Here is a 25,858-nt window from a genome sequence, read left to right as displayed (position 1 = left end):
AATTGCACACTCAAATCTGAACCTGTATATTTCATAGTACTTCTTGGTATCTTCTGCTTTCAGTGCCTAGTACAAGGTTCACAGTTTCATAATTATTATTGCATAATTAACCAGTACTAATGAAAGGGTGTTAATGCACACTGAACATTGATTTTTTTTCTTTTTAGCAATAATTATTCACCTATCAAATACCAAACTAGATATCAAGAGATTAAAGCTAATTGAACTCTTGCTTGAAGAAGCTTTCCCCGCATGGGGAAAAGACACATGTAATAAAAATCAATAATTCATGTATTATTTTTAAAACATTTTCCTGGATATATAATTAGGGTGTTTTGTGAAGTACTAAATAATTCATTGAAAACTGTGATTCTTAAATTTTTCCTAAATTATGTTAAAGGCCTTTCTGGGCTTTCAACTGCTGATAAAAATTAGCATACAATAAGTTATTACTTAGATGAAAATTTCTGAATCTTGATGTAGTGAATCTGAGTGATACAATTCATTTTATGACTCTATATTTTGCTGGCTTGAAAATCTTTGGAATAAAATTTACAAGGAAGGAATTACAAAGATCATTAAAAATTTCTATTTGTGAAGTAGTAATAGTGGTTTCAAGGCATGTTTTAATTTTCTTCTTATCAGATTGAAGATGCTCAGTTTCAAGACACTGGTCGATACACTTGTGAGGCAACAAATGTTGCTGGAAAAACTGAGAAAAACTATAATGTGAATGTTTGGGGTAAGTAAAGTTGAACTTTTCATTTCACAAAGTAGGCAGCCTGTGGCTTAACCTTTGATTCATTATGTCAGTTCCTAAAATGACACAACTGTCTAGATGAAAGTTGGATGTTATGCATAGGTAGATAGCCGTCAGTGCAATTAGATGACACAGCATTATCTTGAGTGTCAACCTAAAGAGCCAATCCAAGGGCAATTATGGATTGACTTCCTGAGCCTGGAAACAATAATCATTTGTGTAGAATTCGCTTTAGTGTCTCACTTGTCCATCTTCTATAAATAGGATCACATAATGATTGTGTTTTCTGTACAAAATATCAAGCATTCAAATAATAAGGTGTGTGAGAAACAGAATTCATGCATTTTGAGTACACTATGGGAAAAACCATACAATTAAGAAAAGCTAGTCTCTCTTAAAACTTTATCATTTTCTTGTTTACTAATTAAAATAATTCCTTAAAAAACCACAACATTTTCCTTGGCTTTTGCTGTCTACTAATTGTTTAAAAGTCTTTCTATTTCTGTCATCTTCATCTTTATTTAAATATTGTGTTAAATTTCTTTATAAGATAAATTTTTAGACTGAATTATATTTCTTTAATCCTTTCAACCGTTGCATCACAAGCTAAAAACACCTTTGATTTATAAGTTTATTCAAGATCATATTTTAAATGAAAATCAAATAGAGGAAGTAATCCTATTCCAATGGACAACCTATGCTTTAATTTTAAAAGTATGGATTTGTATAGAAAATGACTTGTCAAAATTAATTATTCCATGAATACACACTTTACAAAGCACATACCACCTGTCAGTACTGCAGTGTCCTAAGAGAGAATTTAGCCAGGGGCTCAGATTTCTCCCAGCCTTTGAGAAAAAAAATCAGTGCTCAGGACTCACTTTGAAGGCCCCAGGAAGATGTTAAAGATCAATATGGTAGAAAGCTATGCAATCTAAAATAGATATTGTGGCTGTTTCATATGCACTCTAAAAGAAATATTATGGCTGTTTCTATGTTATATCCTTATTTTTGTTTGAACTTTGTTTGGCATTGGAAATGCCAAAGCTAGCTGATCATTAGCAACTGATTAAGTTAAATTTAAAGTTAGCAGGTGAAAGATATGGAACCAACCTAGATGTCCCTCAGTTGATGAGTGGATCAACAAGTTGTGGTATTTGTACACAATGGAATTCTATGCTGCTGTCAGAAAGAATGACATCGACCCATTTGTTAGGAAATGGAAAGACTTAGAAAAAATCATATTAAGTGAAGTAAGCCAGACTCAAAAGAACTTAGGCTCAATGGTTTCCCTCATTTGTCATAATCAGTAGAAACCTTGGGCTCTACTAGCAGAGATCTGCAATAGAGCAAAACCTTGATACATAAGGCCATATAGTATGAAGCTAATTGAAAGGACCTCCAGGATATTGAAACAAAAGCCATATAACGAATGATTATTGTCCTTAATGTACTATGTTACCTCTCATCTCCTTTGCTGTCCCTTGGGTATCTCATATTGTTACAGTATCTTACTTTGTTATCTGATATATTGAATTCATTTGTATTTGGTTATTTGAAATTTGATAGGGAAGGGGGGAAAACCAAGACGGGTAGGGGGGGTTGGGGGGAGGGTAATGGGTACCAAGACATGTGAAAGGGTATCAATGTATGTGAATTAATGCACCTTCTATCTGGCAAATATCATGTAACCCTTTTATTAATTACAAAAAAATTAAAAAAATAATAAAGTTAGCAAGTGTTAGCTTAGCCACATAAAATGTCTGAAGATGTGTGACAAATTAGCTTCCTTTTATGATACTCTGATATATGAATCATTGATTTTTCTATCTAGAAAGTTCTTTTTGTACAACTCTGGACCTTATTGGTGACTTACTATGGTGTTGTGTGGTTAATCTCATGTGCTAACAATGTCTTTGTGTATTTTGAATAGTCACCTTTTGTCCTTACATGTAAAGTATTACACCAATATTATATGGCTTGAAACATTGTGAAAACAGTATTTTTCTTCATTTTCTTTCAGTTCCACCAAGTATTTATGACTCTGATAAACTTGCTCAATTTACAATCATTGAAGGGAATCTCATCAGTCTTTTGTGTGAATCGAGTGGCATTCCTCCTCCAAATCTCATTTGGAAGAAGAAAGGTTAGTTTTCATCCTGGGATGTTTAAAAATCAAGTATAAACATAAACATGTCACTCTATTTTTTAAAGTATTTCTGGGGCCTCATAATAAGGCTAGACAGCAAAAGCTCCTTGCATTAAATTGCAACGTGATACTTCTGTATAAGCGAATTTTTTTTACCATTTAAGAAGGCAGTTTGAATACAATATATCTTGATCAATGTCACCCCTTTCAATGTTATCATCCATTTAGAGCAGCTATAATGACCAAGAATACATCATTTGTAAATAGTTTTACAAAATAATTTTCTAAATTATTTTCTAAACTAAGCATTGGTTATTATTTTCTGAACATCTTGTAACGTGCTAAAATAAACTTACGCGGTTGAGTAGGTTTCAACTCATACATCCATCTTATTTGTGTCCTGGTAAATGATCTTGATATTTAGTTCATCTAACTTTTTAAGCCTCCCTCACTTCGCACACTGTGGCAGGATTATTGCAAAGTCTTGTCTGCCTTTTTGATTCTGCAGCCAAGAAGTGAATAAACAAGTCTACACACTTCTCTGGGCATGTGAAATCTGTGCTGTGTATCACAGTCTCATTCTATTGTCTGGATTTCTCGGCAGGTTCTCCGGTGCTGGCTGACTCTGGAGGGCGAGTTAGGATTTTATCAGGAGGCAGACAGTTACAAATCTCAGTTGCTGAAAAGTCTGATGCAGGAATCTATACATGTGTGGCATCAAATATCGCCGGAACTGCCAATAAGGACTATAATCTGCATGTTCACAGTAAGTCTGTGGCTAGCCAAGCTCTGCCCACATGCTTCTTTTTAAAAAAAAAATAGTTAGGGGCCAGGAGTTTGGCCTAGTGGTAGAATGCTTGCCTAGCATGCATGAAGACCCAGGTTCAATTCCTCAGTACCACATACATAGAAAAAAGCTGGAAGTGGTGCTGAGGCTCAAGTGGTAGAGCTCTAGCCTTGAGAAAGTCCAAGGACGGTGCTCAGGCCCTGAGCTCAAGTCCAGGACTGGCAAAATAATTTTAAAAATTTAGGTATAGGTATTTTTAAAAATTATTTTTAATTGATTATACAAAAGAGGTACCATGTAACAAAGGAGTTTATGAATACAATGTGTCTTCATCAATGACACCCACTTCATTCACACACACACACACACACACACACACACACACACACACAACTTTGATCCACCCCTCTCCAGGTACAAATGAATTAACTAATTCTATGAAGAACTCAAATAGTATATTCTTTTAGAAAGACTAGGTCAAAGCCCAACAAAATCAATACCAGGAATGGGTATATCCAAGAGAAATGAGTACATCCAATTAGGAATAGACTACGCTCACACACTCACACACACGCGCACGTGTGCACACAGACACACAGATTAATTCAAAGGAGTAAATGCTACCTCTGTTAGTCCTGAATCTTTTCAGAAAACATTTTGACATAAAAAATAAACTTTGATGAAAAATTCCTTTGACACCAACCTTTCTTACCTTATTGCATGTTCTTTCTATTGCATCCAGTTCGACCATCTATAACCAATGGTGGCAGCCAACCTACTGAAATTATTGTCACCCGAGGGAAGAGTATTTCCTTACAATGTGAAGTGCAAGGTGCCCCCCAGCCAACAGTGAACTGGATGAAAGATGGCCGCCCTTTAACCAAGGGGAGGGGACTGGAAATAGTGGATGGAGGTCGCAGCCTTCAGCTGAAGAACACTCACATATCTGACACGGGTCGTTATGTGTGTGTGGCTGTGAATGTGGCAGGAATGGCTGACAGAAAATTTGACTTAAGTGTACATGGTAAGAAGCAAGGTGGCTCATTAAGTTAGATTTACTGGCTAGATACAATCCAGCATCCTGGCAGGGAAATATTCACCTACCATGCTAGTCTTATAATCCATCCTTGTCTACATATCTATTCCTTCCTCAGGTGAGTTTTGTCATTTTTCCTTCTATGCTTGACCTCGTATTAACTGGCCTTGCTGAAATAAGAATGTTAGGTATTCTTTGAAGAAAACACATAGTAGAATGCAATGTTATTTTTTATCGTATTGTCGGGATAATATATAAAAGGGTTTACAGTTACATTTGTCAGGTAGTAGGTGAATTACTTTTTGTACATTGATACCCTTTCTCATGTTTGTGTCCGTTTCCCTCCCCATACCGCCTCCCAAATATCTTGTTTTCCTCCCTTCCCTTCCCTATTTCAAATAAATGGATACATGTGTATACAATATGCCTGATAACAAAGTCAGATACAGTAACATGAGATTAACCATAAGGGCAAAAAAGAGGAGAGAAATAACATAGTACGTTAAGAACAATAGTCACACAAGATAAACCTCCAAAGTGCTTTTAGTTCAATACTTTCTCAAGCAAAATCCCTGATGTGTAATTTTCAAATTAGTTGTCCTATCTATGCTAGTGCACACATAAGTTTCACAAAGCTAAAAGACTAAGTAAGCCTCAACTGGAATTGGGCTGCCAAATAGTTTCAAGATTCTAAGTAATGTGCCATGAATCACAGTTGATATATGTCAAATTTTAAAATATTCTGTAACAAGTATCTGGATGCATACTGTATAATGTAGAAGTTTTAAATCTCTAGAAACCATAGTGAATTTAATAGAAACCAATTTTATAATCCGAATTCAAAGAAATTAGCTAATTATATGAGTTACACTATGGAAGTAATTTATTGACTAGAGTAGAGAATATCCTAAAAAATAAAAAGGTAGTGTGTTGTTTGTTTTGCTTATTCTTGGGTAGAAAATGGAAATCGTCTTATTAGTGATACAGTGTTTAGGATTTGGAATTTGATATATATTAACTACATTTTTTCATCTCCTATTGATTTTGTTTTGTCTTATAGCCCCTCCAACCATCATAGGAGACCATGGGGTGCCTGAAAATGTCAGTGTGGTGGAGAAGAACTCAGTCTCTCTGACTTGTGAAGCTTCAGGAATCCCTCTGCCTTCCATAACCTGGCTTAAAGACGGGTGGCCAGTTAGCCTTGGAAACTCTGTGAGGATTCTCTCAGGTAGAAGGGATTCTGGCCCCTTGACAATCTGCTTGGCTTCATTTGGCCACGGTTTCTCTTTACTTTTTACTTTTAGTGTTTCTATTAATTTATTTTCTCCTTTTGACCTACCTACTTATGATAACACCCATGAATTCTTTTTTTTGTGGGTCATGGGGCTTGAACTTGGCCTGGGCACTGTCCCTGAGCTCTTCAGCATAAGGGATTATGTAGCTTATTTTTAAATCAAGATAAGCTGCTCTAAATTCCAAATATTGAAGGGTTTTTCAGGAAAGATTGTGATTAGGAATTAAGTCTAAATAACCTGAAGTTTCTGTCTTCCTTATCTGATTTACCTGTGTAATCTTTGTTCAGAAGATCCATTTGTACTACCCCACATTAACTATAATGCTCAATATATATGATCTCTAGCAAGTGACTTAACTTTGTGTACATTATTTTCATCACTTATCAAATGAAGATGGTAATCGTATTTCCCTCTTAGAATTTTTGTAAGCATGGTAAAAAAAATTGCTATACATAAAGCAGTTAACACAGTCCTATGCCAATGGTAAGCATCCATTGCATGTTATTTCTCATGGTCAAGGACAACCCAACAACCAATTTGTAGTCTCCCTGCCCTGGGAAATTTCTCTATGTCTTTTTCTCTGATGCTTGCATTTTCATAGTATCCTTAATCTTTGTTGTCCTGAAGAAATGAAGAGTAATAGCAAAAATATGACTACAATTTGTTTGCCAGAAACATGAGCATATTATCTTCTTGTCTTGGAATATAACATTTCATTACTAAGAAAATGTGAACATATTAAATGCCACAACAGTAGCAGAGGTCAAAGCAATGTCCATTGGCCTGTTAGACATTTACAGGAGTGATGTTTTGGTTCTAGTTATTTTGTTTTGCTTAAAAAACTGCTAAAAATCCCTGAGCAAACATTTTAAGGAGTTTTTCCTGGTGATCCTGCCAATATGTCATTCAGCTTTACAATCTAGACATGACTTGTGCAAGGGATCGATGAGTATCAGATGAATGGTAGATGAGTTTGATTTGTCCTGATCTTTTGCACACTTCTGGCTCGTTAAGATTTGTCCTCCTGAGAGTTCAAATACCATTTTCATGTAAGCAGTGATGTGGTAAAGGCCATTGTTATAAAGTTACCTGCCAAGAACAGATAATTGATATAAAAGTTTAACAGGCACAAGAAGCATCTTCATGTAAGGATAAATGACTTATTTTCTCTGAATTTGTGAGTGGGCCAGGAAATAAAGACAATGAGGCTTCGAGCTTGGTAGTCCCAGCAGTGACTCATAAAAGTAGTCTTGGTATAATATTTCTCAACTGGTATATTGTAGTCTCACTAATCTGAAATAGCCATGAATGGGTTACATAAGAATTTCATTTTTAATGTTCAGCTTCTTTATTTGCTTACCTAAAGTCACCTGGGGGGAAAAAGATTGACTTTATAAGAGGGTTTTTTTGGCCAAACAAGGTTCAAAACAGTTCATCTTTCTGTGGATACAGGCTGGGAAAGTTGCATGTTAGAAAAGTTCCTGGGAAAGTTGCTGTGTCTATAGAAACTGAGAGCAGGTGGAAATCCTGAGACAGATCCAGGTGGATTTTGACATCAACATTTCAGATTCAGCCATTATCGTTCTTAAGAAAAATAAAAAGGAAATCATCGCAAAATCTAAGAAAGGGCTAACTTTAAAAAAAAACTTTTTAAATGGTTTGGAGGATTCTGCTCTTGGTGTGTCTTTGTCTCTTTGGGGGGGGGGGGAGTCAAGGGACTTAAACCCTGGTCCTGCGCGCTGTCCCTGAGCTCTTCAGCTCAAGGCAACCATACAACTCTGGCGCCAAGCCCCATTTCCCATTTTCTAGAGGTTAATTGGAGATAAGAGTCTCAGGTTCTTTTGCGCCCAGACTGGCTTTGAACCTTGATCCTCAGATCCCAGCCTCCTGACTAGCTAGGATTACAGGTGTGGGCCACCGCACCTTGCTAGAATTTGTCTTTTAAATGGAGTTTCCTTCCAAATCAAACCCTTCAGCCTATCGTCATTTAATTATTGGGTGAAGACTATCTCTTAAAGCAAAATGTGGCACAAATGTTCATAAAATGGAAACAAAAACATCCTTGCTAATGCATTATTAGGTAATACCTTAGCCTTCAATGTAAATAATTCTAGGATACTTAGAGAAACAGAACAAAGTAGTTCTAGGATTCTTATGGATTCTGTTGAAAGCTGAAGCCTGCCTTTGGTTAGACCTATACCTTGTATATTGATGTGGCCTTCATGTTACTCTAGTAGACTTTGCTTGATATAGTTGTTTAGCTGATATTCCCATTAACAACCAGACACAACTGCTCTTTGCTAGCAGAAAGCAGATCCTGGCCTTGTTTTGTATATATACATTTTCATACCCTTTAACAAACAGTTCCTTAGAACAGCATTCGGGGAATCACAGAATCTGGACAGCCCCCATCTAGCCTCATTGCTTAACATTTGTTACTTGAGTCTTAGGCACCCCTGTGTTATAGCAACTGCTCTACTTCATTTTTGATTCCGTGGTTGTGTCTCCCACTATTGGAGACAATTCTAAAATATACTGACTTTTTAAGAATGCATTCAGAAAATAAATATAATCTCCCAATGATAAATATAATCTCTGTGAAAGCCCACTTCTTGCTTCCTGTCATCAAGCACTACACTTGCCTAAGTCATCTGGTGATTTGTTTCTCCAGGGGGAAGGATGTTACGGCTGATGCAAGCGAGAGTGGAAGACACAGGCCAGTATACGTGTGTTGTAAGGAATGCAGCGGGTGAAGAAAGAAAAATCTTTGGGCTTTCAGTATTAGGTATTTGTGAATTTGCAGTCTCTACTGGGAAAAGTCCAATTGACTTAACTACATTCTGGCCACAATTACAATTCACTTAGAGCTGGAATTTATAACTATGTGTCCTTTAAATCCTTTTGCTCTAGGCAAAATTTAGCATTATAATTGTTTGGAGATAATCAGTCATCTATTGTCAGTTCACAAATTTTCAGAGCTGATCTGACAAGATGAATGATTTGCTTAATGTGAGCTATTATTACAATTAATTACTCCTTAACTTGTTGACATATTTTTGTCTGTGCTTTATGATTTCATTATAATAAAATTCAGTAACATTGAGTCTATGATACATAATCTTATGTATTGAAACTAGGAATGATCAAAATCCTTTGACATTTTAGTACTGGAATAATGAATGAGAGTTTGAAAATCTGTTTTAAACAATAGGGTAAACAGCCATACTGTTAAGAGTGATAACATGTATTCTGTCTCATTGGGTTTTAGTGCCTCCTCATATTGTGGGGGAAAGTGCATTGGAGGATGTGAAGGTAAAAGAGAAAGAGAGTGTTACTCTCACTTGTGAAGTGACAGGTAAGGGAGTGGACGCTCAGACTTCTTACATTCCTCCTCATATCCCACTGATACTCACTGTCTCTATTATATTTCTCAATTTGTCGAGGAAAAGTTTAGCCATGCTACAAAGCATTTGAAATTGAGTCCTAGTCCAGTGTAGATGGTAGAAATTAATAAGCAACCTCTCATAATCTATGGCAATAAAAAGGAAATTCATGAGGAAAAAAAACAAAGAAAGCAAGGGAGGGAAGAAAGAAGAAAGGAGAGGGAAAGAGTAAGTGGGATCAGAAAGACGGAAAGAGAACATGGGATTTTTTTTCTTTTACTATTATTGTTGTTGTTGTGTTGGGCTTGAATTCAGTACCTAAGTAAGGACCCTTAGGGCTTTGGTGGGGGGAGGGAGTTGCTAAAATTTACACTCTACCATTTGAGCCACAGCTTCTCTCTTGGCTTTTGGTGATTGATTGGAGATTAAGAGTCACATAGACTTTCCTGTCCAGGATAGTTTTGAACCTTGTCTCTCATATCTCAACCTCCTGAGTAGCTAGGACTATAGGCGTGAACTATCGGTGCTCAGCTTCCATTTAATGCTATTTTTAACAGTCCTGAGATTCGTATTCAAGACCCTCAGGACTGCTAGGCAGTCATTCTACCACTTGAGCCATGCACCCCTGCCTTTTTAGATTTTTTTTGTTGTTGTTTATTTATTTTTCCAGGTTAAGGCCTGACCTTTCTGCCTACAGATGGCTTTGACCACAGCTTTCTGCTTAGGGTCCCCCTCATAACGGAGATCTCAGGCACACTCCGCCATTCCAATTTATTGATGGAGAGGTTTTAATTTTTCCCACACAATCCTCAAACCTCAGTCCTCCTGTTCTTCACATCCTCAGTAGCTATGATGTGAACCACCACACCGCCTATTAAACTATTATTATTTTATTATTGCTACTTATATGTAGCTTTTCTCTTAGCTCATCTCCTATTTTTTCTGTTTTTGTTTCAAAACATCTTTTGCATGTTAAAAAGATAATAGACATTAAGAAAAATAAAATTTCTAAAATCAGTTTCACTAGTATTTTTCCATTTAACTGGTTTGTTGCATGTATCAAAGTATACGAATCTTGAAAACAGTTTTCAAGCCTGCCCTATGTGCATGTACGTTTTTGTGTATGTGTGTGTGAGTGTGTGTGTGTGTGTGTGTGTGTGAGAGAGAGAGAGAGAGAGAGAGAGAGAGAGAGAGAGAGAGAGGCAGACAGACAGACAGACAGACAGAGATAGAGACAGAGAGAAAGCTAGAGAAACAAGTCTGACTTAAAATTACTGTCTCCTGCTTTTACTCGACTTACTTTTTCACAGCTACCCCTCGAACCACAGTTCTAGCCCAGTTTTTTTTTCTACTTATTTTGGAGATGGCATCTCAAGAAGTCTTCTGTCCTAGCCGTCATCTAACTATAGTTCTCCAGATCTGAGGCTCTTGAGGGGCTAGGATTGAAAGTGTGCACCACTGGAACCCAGACCTCAAATCTGTCTTTTACTGTATGACCCTAGCTCTAAAGGAGAAATAGAGTCACCTAAAACACTTTATGGAAAGCTAGTTTTAAGGAAGATGGGGTGAGTTTCTCAGTTCATTGCAGCCATGTTTTTGATGAAGCTCTTGAGTATATCACTCTAGCCTTTTTTTGGCATCCATGACTTACATTTGTGGTTTTTTTTTATTTAGCTTGAATAGGAAACTATTAATGCTATTTTAAATAAGATTGCATACTGTGGGCCGGGAGTTTGGCCTAGTGGTAGAGTGCTTGCCTTGCATGTACAAAGACCGGGTTCAATTCCTGGGTACCACATACATAGAAAAAAGCTGGAAGTGGTGCTGAGGCTCAAGAGTTAGCGCTCTAGCCTTGAGAAAGTCCAAGGACAGCACTCAGGCCCTGAGCTCAAGCCCAGGACTAGCAAAAAAAAAAAGATTGCATACTGTATTATCTTTAAGAATAATTTGCTTTGAAAATACTTAATCAGGAAAAGGGGTATCAATAAGTGAGAAGTAAGGCACCTACTACCTGGCAAATGTAACTGTAACCCCTCTGTATATTACCCTGACAATAAAAAAGATCAAAAAATAATAAAACATTTCCTTCAAGGCATAAAAAAGAAAATACTTAATTATAAGAGCCAATGTAAAGGAAAACAATAGAAGGGATGATACCAATCAAGAGTTATTACACTAATAAACTGACATGCTAATTGAAACTCTTAGACATAATTTTAAAATTGTAATTTAAATAGATCCCAAATAGAATTTAGTTACAAACCACGGTCAAATTAGAATCATTTTACTTGTAGATGAAAACTTGTACCTGGAAATGAGCCCTAACCTACGTATACATTTAGTCACTGAATAATCATTACAAAGGCAAAAAGGTTAGTTTGCCAATTGATTTCAAATGAATGATCACTGTAGTTACTGTTTTAGAAGAGGAATACATAAAGAACAAAAAAAGATGAAAGATGCCTTCTTTGAATCTGTTATTTACAGACAAGATTATTTGTGCACTTTTTTTTTCTTACAGGGAACCCAGTGCCAGAAATCACATGGCACAAAGACGGACAGCTTCTCCAAGAAGATGGAACCCACCATATAATGTCCAATGGCCGGCTTCTTCAAATCACTGATGCCCGAGTGTCTCACACAGGAAGATATACATGTTTGGCTACTAATACAGCTGGAGACAAGAACAAAAGCTTCAGCCTTAATGTTTTTGGTAAGAGTCTGTTTTGCACTTGTCAACACTCAGACTTGAGTTTTGGCTAAAATCTCTTCTCTCTTTTTTACTTTTTTCTATCGAATATTATGTAAGGAACACCCAGACTTAGGAATGTGTGCTGTTTTTTCTTTCTTCGGTCATCTGGAAATTCATTCATTATTGTGGAATATGTACTATATTCGAAGCAAGTGATCTCTTACTGTATGCAAGGGGGTAACCTTGAATAGCAAGTGGCAATTGTATTATTATTATTTTCTCAGTGGACTGAGTGTAATGGAATTACTGTATGTCTTAATGCATTTGGTTTTTGGACTGTCAACATTATGGAATGACATTACAATAGATTCTTTTTTAAAATTTAATTTTATTGTCAGGGTGCTATACAGAGGGATTACAGTTACACATATAAGGTAGTGAGTACATTTCTTGTTGATCATTGTTATCTCCTCCCGTGTTTTTCTCCCACTTTCCCTCCCCCCAACTCTCCCCACAAGCTGTGAAGTTCATTTCCAACATAGTGTCTTATGAGTATCACTATTGCATTGGTTTGTGTTTTGTCCTTTGTCGTCCCCATTATGTTGTCTCTTCTTATTTCTTAAGCACCACCTAAATCCATTCTATTTGATGACTAAATGCATTTATCTGAATACCGGTAAAAAGAATTCCTCTGACTCATATGTGACTGAGCAGATTTTGGTTTGCTCTTGTAAGAACTTATATAACATGTTGCTTTCAGAGACCATGCAATTTTAAATGCATAGAACAGATGTAGAAACAAAAGACAAATCAAAATACTAAGAAATGTACAAGTAAACTGAACAGTATATAAAGCAGGGTCTATATTGAAAAAAGGCTATCACTGTCCTCTTGGGGACATCAGAATAGGATTGCATAACAAGATACATGAGTAATGATGAATGAAAGTTTATGAACCAGGCCTGAAATCTCTACACCATCAATCAGTGTATAAAACACCATAGTTCATTCTGTACTTCATTGCTTCTTTTAAAACACATAAGTTCCCCCAATGTGTTATTACTTCCACTGGTAATTCATCTCCCAGGTATTGATCCATTTTAAATTCTTCTCCACTGTCCTTCCTATGAAACAAATTTAAACTCTGTTCAATTCCTGACTAGAATTGAAATTAGGCACCTTTGCTCCCTGGAGACCATCAGTTGAGAAGATCACTTATTTTAGGTTTCCTGAGCCAGGCTATCTTGCTATACCTATCCTTCCCTATAGTGTTGGTCCTTCTGATTTCTCATCTCAACCATTATCATTCATCAAAGACTGAGGGAATCTGACTTGAGGTCTTCTTTTCCACCAGCTTAATATGCTGAGGCTATCCACGTGTGTATATTTACAACTTTGTCTCCCCAGCCATAAACTGGGTGCCTTTACATTTTCTTCCATCCTTACCTTATCTGTCCATATAACTGGGTTTCACCAAGTATTTAACCTATAGTCTCACCTTATACTGTATCTGCTGTCACATGTGTGTGTGTGTGTGTGTGCGCGCGCGTGCGCGCACGCATGCGTGTGTGCACACATGCATATGTGCATATGCGTGCATGTTTGTGCTTGTTCTGTGGCTTGAACCCAAGGCCTGGTCACTGGCCTGAGCATTGTCCTCAAAGCTAGTCCTCTACCACGTGGACCACAGCTCCACAGCTCCACTTTCAACTTTTTTGTGTTTCATTGTAGATAATAGTGTCATAGTCTTTACTGCTGGGCTGGTGTTGAACTATGCTCCTCTGATCTTAGCCTTTTGAGTAACTAGGGTTATAGTAACTAGGTGTGATCCACCAGCACCCAGCTTACCACAATGTAATTTTTTTGTCAGTCATGGGGCTTGAACTTTGGGCCTGGGAGCTGTCCCTGAGATCTTCAGCTCAAGGCTACTGCTCTGCCACTTGAGCCACAGTGCCACTTCCAGTTTTCTGGAAGTTATTTGGAGATTAGGATCTCACGGACTTTCGTGCCCAGGATGGCTTCAAACCATGATCCTCAGATCTCAGCCTTCTAAATAGCTAGGATTATAAGCATCAGCCATCGGTGCCTGGCTATAATATAAAATTTTAACCACTCTTTTCCTGTATTTTCCCACTACAAAACAGTTTCTTTTAGACTGTTTAGGCAAAATCTCCTCTGTTGCTAAAGCCATGTTTTGTTCTGTTTTTTTCATTCCTGATCCTAGTGTGGTTTATGTGATGGACTGCTTTCTCTTTGCAGTGTTGTTTCCTAACTACTGCTTGCCTTGTTGGGCCCTGCTTTTCTTTCATGGACTCTCATTTGATTTTTCTCTTTTTTAAACATTGTGATCTCTATAATTTTATTTTTTATGTCATGGGTCTTTTTACCTGGATACTCTCTTAAAGTAATACAATTCATTCCCAGATGTTTAAATATGATCTCCTATACACTTGTGACTTTAAATCCACACTTGCAACCCAGATCTTTTTTAGAAAGTTTCAAATTCTATATGATATTATGTCACAATTTCAATCTAGACTATAAGACTTAAAATATAAAAAAAAGATTTATGAGTGAAAAAACTCTTCCTCTCTTGAATGGGAAAAGTTTTCTATGCATTTTACATGTTTTACAATGCAGTTTAACTATGTTTCCAAGGAAAATAATTTGTAAGGTGTTCTTTGACTTCAGTTTCTTTTACCCTACTTCACCAAATCCTTTCATGAGTCCTAACCATTAAGTTCCACTAAGTGTCTCGTTAGTTGGTTCCTTCTCCTTATTCTTGCCCTCAGTACTCTTCTTTAGCTCTCCTTTCTCTTAGGCAATAAATATACAGGTCTCTTTTACACTTGCTTCCAGTATACTGGTCCAGTGTAATCTTTGCTCTTTCCCACCTGCTCTTCACTGCGTTCTACCACTCTGCTTCCAGTGAATGCCTTCTATTTATTGGCATCTTTTTTTCAGCTGCAGATACCACTCTTCCTTAAGGCTGACTTTAAAACCTCCTCCCTAGTAAGATCCTTCACACTATATACTCTTCACTGGCTTTGGGCATTCCTTTTGCCTTTCAGTAGTATTCACTCACTGTCCTCCCATGTATGTTGTGATTTCCTTTTTATATGTCCTCCCCTCCATTACCCTGTGAGTTATTTTTTTTGTTGAAGGACATTATTGCTTTGAAATAAACTAAGAACACTAAGAACACTAATAACTTTTGTAACTTTTTTTGGAATTATATCAGTAAATATCATGGCAATTTAGAAATGCATAAGCAAGGAAACTTCTTTTTTCATATATTTTTATTGTAATTAATAGAAGGGTTACATGATATTTGCCAGATAGATGGTGCACTAATTCCCATACATTGATACCCTTTCACATGTCTTGGTCCCCATTTCCCTCCCCCCATCCCCACCCCTCATCTTGTTTTCCCCCGTTCCCTGTCCAATTTCAAATAACCAAATACAAATATATCCGATATATCAGGTAACAAAGTGAGATACTGTAACAATATGAGATAACCAAGGGACAGCAAAAGAGATGAGAGATAACATAGTACCTTAAGAACAACAATCATTCATTATATGGCTTATGTTTCTATATCCTAGAGATCCTTTCATTTAGTGTCCTACTATATGGCCCTTTGTTTTTTTTTATTTTTATTTTTTATTGTAATTAGTAAAAGGGTTACATGATATTTGCCAGATAGAAGGTGCATTAATTCACATACATTGATACCCTTTCACATGTCTTGGTACCCATTTCCCTCCCCCCCCACACCCCACCCGTCTTGGTTTTCCCCCCTTCCCTATCAAATTTCAAATATCCAAATACAAATAAATTCAATATATCAGATAACAAAGTGAGATACTATACCAATATGAGATAACCAAGGGACAGCAAAGGAGATGAGAGACAACATAGTACATTAAGGACAACAATCATTCATTATTGGCTTTTGTTTCACTATCCTGGAGGTCCTTTCAATTAGCTTCACATTATATATATGTCCTTATGTATCAAGATTTTGCTCTATTGCAAATCTCTGCTAGTAGAGCCCAAGGTTTCTACTGATTATGACGAATGAGGGAAACCATTGAGCCTAAGTTCCTTTGAGTCTGCTATATGGCCTTTTGTATCAACGTTTTGCTCTATTGCAAATCTCTGCTAGGAGAGCCTAGGGTTTCTACTGATTATGACAAGTGAGGGAAACCATTGAGCCTATGTTCCTTTGAGTCTGGCTTACTTCACTTAATATGATTTTTTCTAAGTCTTTCCATTTCCTAACAAATGGGGCAATGTCATTCTTTCTGACAGCAGCATAGAATTCCATTGTGTACAAATACCACATCTTGTTGATCCGCTCATCAACTGAGGGACATCTAGATTGGTTCCATATCTTTGCTATGGTAAATAGTGCTGCAATGAACATTGTTGTGCTGGTGGATTTAGTATGTCTTTGTTTCTGGATGATTGGGTAAATGCCAAGTAGTGGAATTTCTGGGTTATAGGGGAGCTCTATGTTTAGTCTTTTGAGGAACTGCCATACTGCTTTCCATAGTGGTTGAACGAGTTTGCACTCCCACCAACAGTGTAGTAGTGATCCCTCCTGGCCACATCCCCTCCAGCATCTGTTGTTATTAGTTTTCTAAGCAAGGAAGCTTCTAAGTTTATTTCATTAACCAAATTTAACATGTGTTTTTTCCCCAGTATCACCCACAATAGCTGGAGTAGATAGCGATGGCATCCCTGAAGATGTAATTGTTATCCTTAACAGCCCCACATCTCTGGTGTGTGAAGCATACTCATATCCTCCAGCTACTATCACCTGGTTTAAGGATGGAGCCCCTCTAGAATCCAACCGAAATATTCGCATTCTTCCAGGTAATGAACTTACTTCAGCTACCCAACAAGTATCTGGGCCATTTACTACTGTAGGAAAGTAGAATCATTGGCTATTTTCATAAAAGAACTTACACTATCCATTGTATTATATCCCATTAATGTATTCCTTTTTTATGTATGTATGTATATAATATATATATAGGTGTACATACCTATATGTCTATATATACCTAAAATTTAAAAATACCGAAAATTTTTTATATATCTAATATATATATACACCTCTAATCTAAAAATACCAAAATTTACTTTTTTATAAAATATTTAAAGTTTAAAATGGCCCCAATATAATTAGTTGCTAAAATATCTCAGGTTGTAAAATGCCTGAAGGATAGGAACTCAATTCAACTTATTAAAATGAACTTTAAAAGAGCATTTAGATTGAGCTATTCCTCTTTAAAGCCAGCTATATCTATATAAGTAAAAAAAGACTAAAAAGTATAATTATTAGTCTTAAGAAATCTGAGGACCTATGTGAAGGAAAGAAAACACAAGAGAAGCTTAGTAACAACAGGAATAATCAGAAGTCAAGATTCTGAGGTGTAGCTATGTACCTATGGCTCATGTCCTTAGTCCTAGCTCATAGGAAGCTGATGCCTGAGGCTCTTAGTTCAAAGCCAGCTTCAGACATTTAAAATCACCAAAAAAAAAAGCTTGACAATAGGTCTGTAGCTCAAATGGTAGCCTGGAAGGGGAAAAAATGTTCAGGAATATCACCCTCTCTCTGAGTTTAAGCCCTAGGGCTGGCAGGCACACACACACACACACACACACACACACACACACACACACACACACACACACACGATATGAAAGCTTGAATAGTTATAAGATTTCTTTTTTTGTTTTCCATATATATTTTTATTGTAATTAATAGAAGGGGTACATTATATTCACGAGATAGAAGATGCATTACTTTGCATTACTTCACAAACATTGATGCCCTTTCTCATGTCTTGGTCCCCATTTCCCTCCCCCCACCTCTGCCCCTCATCTTGCTTTCCCGGCTTCCCTATCTTATTTCAAATAACCAAATAAGCATATATACAATATATCAGATAACAAGGTAAAATACTGTAACAATATGAGATAACCAAAGGACAGCAAAAGAGATGAGAGATAACATAGTACATTAAGGACAACAATCATTCATTATATGGCTTTTGTTTCTATAACCTGGAAGTCCTTTCATTTAGTGTCATACTATATAGCCTTATTTATCTAAGTTTTGTTCTCTTCTAGGAGAGCCCAAAGTTTCTACTGAGAAAAGGACAACATAGTTATAAGATTTCTAAAAGCAGAGATGACTACCTAGGGTCAGAAGTGACGAGAAAAGGCCTTGTTGCTTAGTCATCAAATAGATCAGATTTCAAAGGAAGTTCCAAAGTTTATCCAATTGGTAGGGAGTAGGGCAGAGAGTTCAAGTCCATCAGGATGGCAAGTGTAGCAAAGGTATAAAATAAGAATGGACACGTAATAATAAGTAATAGACTTCCCATAGACTACCTGAAAGAGATGTGTCTGAATTAGTGTTGGCAGAGAGTGGCTGGAGGTAAAGTCAGAAAGTTGGAACCATGAATTGAATGCAATGATTAAAGAGTTTAAACATCATGTGTGAGACATTGGAGTATCCATGAAGGTTTTGTTAGGAAGAAGACACCATCATAGAAGCTATGTAATAATACTAGTCATCTCTACTGATAGATTAAGCAGACAAGAGGAAGAAGATGATGAAGGCAGAAATTCATAAAGAGTAAAATAAGTATACCAGAATAGGGATATGCTAGAAAGGGCATGAAATCATTCCTGTAGAGACCACTGGGACTGTGTATCTCTCACCCCCTATGCAGTACTCACGTCTGTGGTTTGTCCTATCTCAAATATATACCACGTAACAGGCATATAAAAGAAGGGGGAAAAAATTCCAAAATAACTAAATGCCCAGTGGGTTGTGCATCCTCTATTCTGAGGTCAGAGATTCTTTGATGTTTCATGATATCTTAGGAGGGAGAACTCTGCAGATCCTCAATGCACAGGAAGACAATGCTGGGAGATACTCTTGTGTGGCCACTAATGAGGCTGGGGAAATGATGAAGCATTATGAAGTGAAGGTCTACAGTAAGTTCTGCAAGAACGTGGTGTTTTCTATCCTCTCTGATTGATGTTTCTCACTCTCTCGTTGCTGTTTTTCATTATGGGTTCATAATTGTTTAAGCTGATCATTACAGACTCTTGTTATCCAGTCTGTTTAATGAATGATGGAACTAGAATGAAGCCTTGTACCCATGACCTCAATTGCTTAAAGATGTGAAGATCACATCTGCTCACTACACTCTTGTTGAAATTTTTGGAATGGGATCTCTTACATTTCTCTATTTTATTTCGTCATTTGCTCTGAGGGATAAGTTATCATTGTTTCCTGTACATAATTGTGGTTTAAATGCTAATGCCATAATCCACAGGATACTGAGACCCTTGGAGAACTGATACCATCACAATACACAATCACATTTAAGCAAGAGGCAAGGCTAATACTGCCACTAATAGAATCCACTTCTTAGCTTCTTTTACTCCTGTTTGTACACAGAAGAAGTATTTTTTATTTTATTTATTTTTTTTTGCCAGTCCCGGGCTTGTGCTCAGGGCCTGAGCACTGTCCTTGGACTTTCTCAAGGCTAGAGCTCTATCACTTGAGCCTCAGCACCACTTCTGGATTTTTTCTATGTATGTGGTACCGAGGAATCGAACCTGGGTCTTCATGCATGCTAGGCAAGCACTTTAACCAGTAGGCCAAACTCCCGGCCCCAAAAGGAGTATTTTTTAATTGTCATTTCTTCATCGACTTGGTACCCTTAATGAGATGAAATACAGTTCATGGTTCAAGCATGGACTATTTTTTGTGGATCTGAAACAAACGAAATTGGCTGTTGTGTAAAGTTGTTGACCTCACTGTTCCTTAGCTTTTTATTGGAAAGATCTTTGTGGAAGGGCAGTTTGGGAAATGTGCTTTCCATTTCCTTATTTTCTTGTTAAATGATACTAGTTATAATCATCATGTTATGTCATACAATTTGGAGAAAAGAACAGAGGTTAATGCTTTAATATTTGTTTTGAGCAGTTCCACCATTAATCAATAGAGGAGACCTTTTGGGACCAGGTCTTTCCCCTAAAGAAGTAAAGATCAAAGTAAACAACACCCTGACCTTGGAATGTGAAGCTTATGCTATCCCTTCTGCCTCCCTCAGCTGGTACAAGGATGGACAGGCAAGTAACAACTGTTCTTATTCCCTGATAATTTCTTAAAGAGGAAAATAACCAGTTGAGATAAAAGCATGCAGAAGTGACTCAGCATATCACTGTGACCTTCAAAAGTAGACAACCCATTGCTCCTAGAATTTGAAACCTCTAAAATAGAAAAAAAAAACTGAAGTGACATTTAACCATTTTGGTACAGGTCTAGCACTGGGCAGTTTGCGGGATTGTTCTTGGAAATAGTAGCAATTCAGTATGAAAACCTGACCCCCTCTCCTACACAAGTCAGAGGAACAGGGCGTCTGTTTTGTGGTTTCACAAAGTAAGTCAACTTCTATAGAGAAGAAATCAATACATTGTGCTACAACAGACTCAAATGATGGGTATGTACTATGAGCATTAATAACATTATTCAAGTGTTTCTCTAAACATCTTTAATGCTTGTTATGAAAGGTAAAGTTTTTGATATTCCAGAGCATTACAGGACAAAGCTAAGAGGCAGATGATGGAAAATCCATATAGTTACCCACAGTGCAGGGAGACCTATGAAATGACTAGCAAATCCTCAATTCTCTGATCTCACTCTCAGGCCACACACCTGTTTATCATTCAATGCCTATTCTCCCATATACCATATATATGTACTGGTATAGGCAAGTATAGAGTCATTAGCTGATGTTAATACTGTTTAATAGATGTGAAATAAGCTATGCTGCTGTTTATTCCATTTTACATATCATTAACTACACGACCAGGTCAAATTCCAGGTGGAGAACTTAAGGTCATTGATGACTCAAGATACAGGAAAAGATAGAGCTCTGCTTTTCAGATTCCAGATGGATTTTGCTAGACTGGAAGTGAGTGGGGGGAAACTTCATCTCATATAAAATAAGCAAATTTCATCTGGAAACTATTGCCGGAGGAAAATATAGAACTCCCACTAGGTTCTGTTTATAGTTTCTTTTTCTGACTATAATCATACTTGGTACAGTATCAATTTCATTTAAGTTTATTTGGAAACAAATAATTCCTTGGTCCTTTGAATTCCTATTATTATTTTAATCTATAAATCTTTTTCCTTGCTTAGTTACAATATATATACATACACATAAGCATACACAAAAATTTCAGTAGAGATGAAGCTGATCTTAAAAATCTCATTTGGGAATAGTTAACTTATAGTTTCAAATGTACTTGGAAATTAAAATTATTTAAATTACTAATTTTTAGCATTTACTTAGAACGTGAGAAAAAAGTTTTGTGTATTTGCCGTATTATTTTCTTCTTTACCTGTCTTTTCTTTTTTACTTAAATCACATCTTGAACTCAGGGCCTTGCGCTTGCTTGGCTTGTTCTTTAGGCTAATGTGCTGCCAACTTGAGCCATTTCCCCAGCCCAGCATTCTCCTGGTTATTTTGGAGATGTTGTCTCAAAAATTTTTCTGCTCAAGCTGACTTCTAAGCATAACCCCTCATCTCAGCCTCTTGAGTGGCTACAGCATAGTTGTAGTCTTTGCACAGAAAAGCACAAATAATATTGATAGTATTGGCCACAATAAATTTTGATAGAATATTTAATTTGGTTCACACATCCCACAGAAGTTGTTTTTTAACTAATTGAATATTTTTATTTACATAAGAAATATTAATTGCACTCTCATCTATTTTTACATCAGTTTCTAGGCAAGAATAATAAAGAAATACAAGGTACAATTCTATATTACCTTTTGATCTGATAATGTTTTAAAACATTGAACACATTAAGAATACAAACAATGGAAAAGACTGATGTAAGGATGATAGCTATCAAAATGCATTACAAATACTATTGCTTTGTTAAATGGTAACCCCTTTATACAAATACTTAATAAAATATTTAATTTTAACCACAAAAAATCAGAAGGCTCAAGTTGCTATATTTTTTCTCCTACTTGCCATTTGAACAAATACTAGTTTTTGTCTAGAGTAACTACTATATTACATTCAGTCTTATCTGCATCCATTTTTTTCGGGAATCATTTACTAGTTGTGCGACCTTAAAAAAAATCTATACTGTTCTTGAACACTAATTTTCTCATATATAGAAAGTGCTGCTTTAAAAAAGAATCAGTTAATATACTTAAAATATTGATTAATCCATAACAATTATTGAATAAATATATGTAGAGTTCCTACTGCTATCATCCATTGTTTTTAATCAGGTAACTTAATACGTATGGAACAATGGATCTCATTTTATACAGTAATGAAACATTGTATGCAAACTTAATTTCAAACATTAGAGTGATATATTCCAATTTAATCAAATATGTAGTGTCTCCATCACTTAATGTTCTTCAATACAAATATCCAATAAAACTACTCTCAGTGATTGATTGACATGGAAGATCTTTAAAATGCAGGCAACAAGTGATAAAGAGGAATGAGTCATTCTATATCTCTTACCTTCTAGAAAACCTTATTTATAAGTAGAACTAGAGCTCATGATGCAGCCAGATTGCACTCTCATTAATTTAACTTTAGTTGTTGTTACCTCGATGTATTGATTTTGCACTTAGGGATGTCATATATTCAGATCTTTAACAATAATCCAAATCCAAAGTATTATACCACTATGACCCACCCCCAGAAGTTTTTATTTTAAAATATTTAAACTGTGATTTTTTAGATTTTTATTAACATTGATTTTTACATCATGTTTCACATGTCATGTTTAACAAATAAGTATTCAAGGTGATTTTTATGTGTGATATTATTAAAGATTTATTGCCTTCTAAATTATATATTGATCATCTATTCTTTGCCAAATGTTGCTTTAGGGTCTGGAAATACAGATAGGAATGTAACAAATAAAAATCACTGCCTGTGGGCTGGGAGTTTGGCCTAGTGGTTAAAGTGCTTGCCTAGCATGCATGAAGACCCGGGTTCAATTCCTTGGTACCACATACATACAAAAAAAAAGCCGGAAGTGGTGCTGAGGCTCAAGTGGTAGAGCTCTAGCCTTGAGAAAGTCCAAGGACAGTGCTCAGGCCCTGAACTCAAGCCCAGGACTGGCAAAAAAAAAATCACTGCCTGTGTAAGTTTTGGGGAGACAGAAACTGACAAATAATCCAATAAAACATGGAAGAAATGTATGAGGTGTATGCCAAAGGAGAAATCTTAGTCAAGATGGCACCAAGTAATGGAAGCTTAATCTTTTATTTAAATAAAGAAAGCTCTTGTGATTAAGGTATTTAGCCAGAAACACATACAATTATCATAAAAAGACACTCATATTTAAAACACTACATGAGACTAGTGAATAAACAGATAAACTTCTTTCCAACATGGTTATGTGGATATGAAAAACAGAACTGTGTTTTTGAATCATAGAAATATATATATATATGCATCTCCAATAAATACCTGGCACAGTGGAAAGCAAAATCAGCTGTAAACATCAGTAAAGAATCATTTTTATCACGCAAAAACTAAATTTTAATCCAAGTAAATTAATCAGTGTTACGGACTAGAATAGAGTCCATAAAATTGCATGTTCATTTATTACATATCATAAAACTGCTCAATGTCTGAGAGGATTTAGGGTGTGCATGCTGTTAACATTACTGTAATTGAATCACAGCTCCTTCAATCAGATGATCACGTTACCATTGCTGCCAACGGACATACACTTCAAATAAAGGAAGCTCAAATATCAGACACCGGGAGGTATACTTGTGTAGCATCGAACATTGCAGGGGAAGATGAGCTGGACTTTGACGTGAATATTCAAGGTAATACACAGTTACTAAATAACATTTAGTCCATGATTTATCAAAGTAATGGAGGAGATCTGGCCCAGTTTATTTCAAAGAGTTTTTCCCCCTCTTGGTAATATTAGAACATCCTTTCTTAAGGTTTAAACTCAAGAAATTCCGAAAGGAAGAGTTTCCTGCAAATATTTATTTTTTATTGTCTTCAGATCATTGCACAACAATGCATCTTGATCGACACCACTCCAAATTTTAAGTGTACACACACCTCATGTATAGAATTAAATTGTACAATCCCAACTTCTCTGATGCATTAACATTCCCCTAACATCATATCATGACATTTTAACAATCGAAATCATGTCAAAGACAGAAAAGCACTAAAGAATTCAGAGAAGTCAGACATTGTAGTCAGACATTAAATTGATGATGATGATAAATCATATAAGCTTTGTGACTTGAGTGAGTTATCTGCATACCTCCAACCCCCCTCTCTCTTAAAAATCATTGCCTTTGTTCACAAAGCTAAAGTCACATTTATTAGCTGTTAGTTAAGTGATTGAGAAATGATGACTGTTTTGTTTTAATATTGTTTTGTTACTACTTTTCTTGGTCCCTTGCTAGGGATTGAACCCAAGGCCTCAGTCATGGTATGTCAGTGCTCTATCACAAGACTTTATCTCCAACCCTCATCCTGAGTTTTGATAATGGTTCGGTATTTCAATGTTTGTGTAATAATACTTCTATTGTTGAAATGTCTGAGTTGTTTCCAATTTTTTGGTACTTTTTAAATGTTTGTGATGTACAGGCAAATCACCTTCAAGAATGTTAACACTTATTCCCAGGAATGGTTGAGAAGCCCCTGTTGTCTTAATGGAGTTTTTAATCCTGATTGTTGCTGAATTTATTTGCCTTTGCACATTCTTGGAAAATACCTTCTACTGAGGCAATATAATTCAGTGGTCCATCAAAATTATCTTTTCCTACTATGATTGTATTGTTTAGCTCACTCCTGAGAGTAGGTCTTGCATTTCCAAAGTGCCAGAACTGCATTCAGGGAGATGAGAGCTGCAGTGAACCCTCCTAAGTCCCATCGCTCTGATCTCTGCCACATGAGAACCAATTCCATTTCCATTTGCTAGTTCATTTAGCTAGAGACTGGAGTTGGCACACATATCAATTCTTGAAAATACTGTTATTGTCTCCAGTTTATTTTGCAACCACTTGTCAAAAAGAGAGACAACATTCTTTATTTAATGGGTTGATATTGATCATTTACATGTAACCAAAATGCATTCACAGTTCCACCAAGTTTTCAGAAACTGTGGGAGATCGGAAACATGCTAGACACAGGCAGGACTGGTGAAGCCAAAGATGTGATCATCAACAATCCCGTATCTCTTCACTGCGAGACAAACGCCGCTCCGCCTCCCACGCTGACATGGTACAAAGATGGCCAGCTTGTGACTTCAAGTGACAGAGTGTTGATCTTCCCAGGTGAGCATCAACACTAATGATGAGAGCATGAAAACGCTGCCAAATGTGTTTCTTCTCTTTTATAAGGCCAATTAGATTGATGGCTCTCTGGAGATATTATTTAAATGTCACGAAGCCACTGGATGCCACAGGTATCAATATAGGTTTGCTCTAGAGGCTAGTTTGTGAACTGAACAGTGGCATAGAATATTAGAGTCAGGTCTACTACAGGATCTCTCACAATTTCCCCGGGTCTGCTGTGTCTCCTCTGCTTCATTAGTACAAAGAAAGAATTAGATTTGTTTTATAAAAACAGGGGCCGGGAGTTTGGCCTAGCGGTAGAGTGCTTGCCTAGCATGCACAAAAGACCCA

The 25,858-nt window shown here is 36.5% G+C and overlaps 1 protein-coding gene across 2 annotated transcripts in view; it reads left to right on the top strand.

Moving 5' to 3' along the window:
* The window catches only part of Hmcn1 (hemicentin 1), a 389,576-nt gene that overhangs the window by 269,857 nt on the left and 93,861 nt on the right, over positions 1-25,858 (top strand). For both annotated transcript variants that reach the window (XM_090340222.1, XM_090340223.1), the window contains exons 42-54: positions 646-742; positions 2,784-2,906; positions 3,514-3,675; positions 4,439-4,720; positions 5,793-5,960; positions 8,699-8,812; positions 9,296-9,382; positions 11,932-12,123; positions 16,813-16,986; positions 19,012-19,125; positions 20,126-20,271; positions 23,881-24,031; positions 25,313-25,507. In XM_090340222.1, the coding sequence (XP_090196348.1) occupies positions 646-742; positions 2,784-2,906; positions 3,514-3,675; positions 4,439-4,720; positions 5,793-5,960; positions 8,699-8,812; positions 9,296-9,382; positions 11,932-12,123; positions 16,813-16,986; positions 19,012-19,125; positions 20,126-20,271; positions 23,881-24,031; positions 25,313-25,507 (2,005 nt within the window). The remainder of the gene's footprint in view (positions 1-645; positions 743-2,783; positions 2,907-3,513; positions 3,676-4,438; positions 4,721-5,792; positions 5,961-8,698; positions 8,813-9,295; positions 9,383-11,931; positions 12,124-16,812; positions 16,987-19,011; positions 19,126-20,125; positions 20,272-23,880; positions 24,032-25,312; positions 25,508-25,858) is intronic.

Source organism: Megascapheus bottae, chromosome 10 (genome assembly GCF_031878675.1).
Source record: "Megascapheus bottae isolate mThoBot1 chromosome 10, mThoBot2.hap1, whole genome shotgun sequence".
In the NCBI taxonomy this organism is placed as follows: domain Eukaryota; kingdom Metazoa; phylum Chordata; class Mammalia; order Rodentia; family Geomyidae; genus Megascapheus; species Megascapheus bottae.
This window is presented reverse-complemented; position numbering and strand designations above follow the sequence as displayed.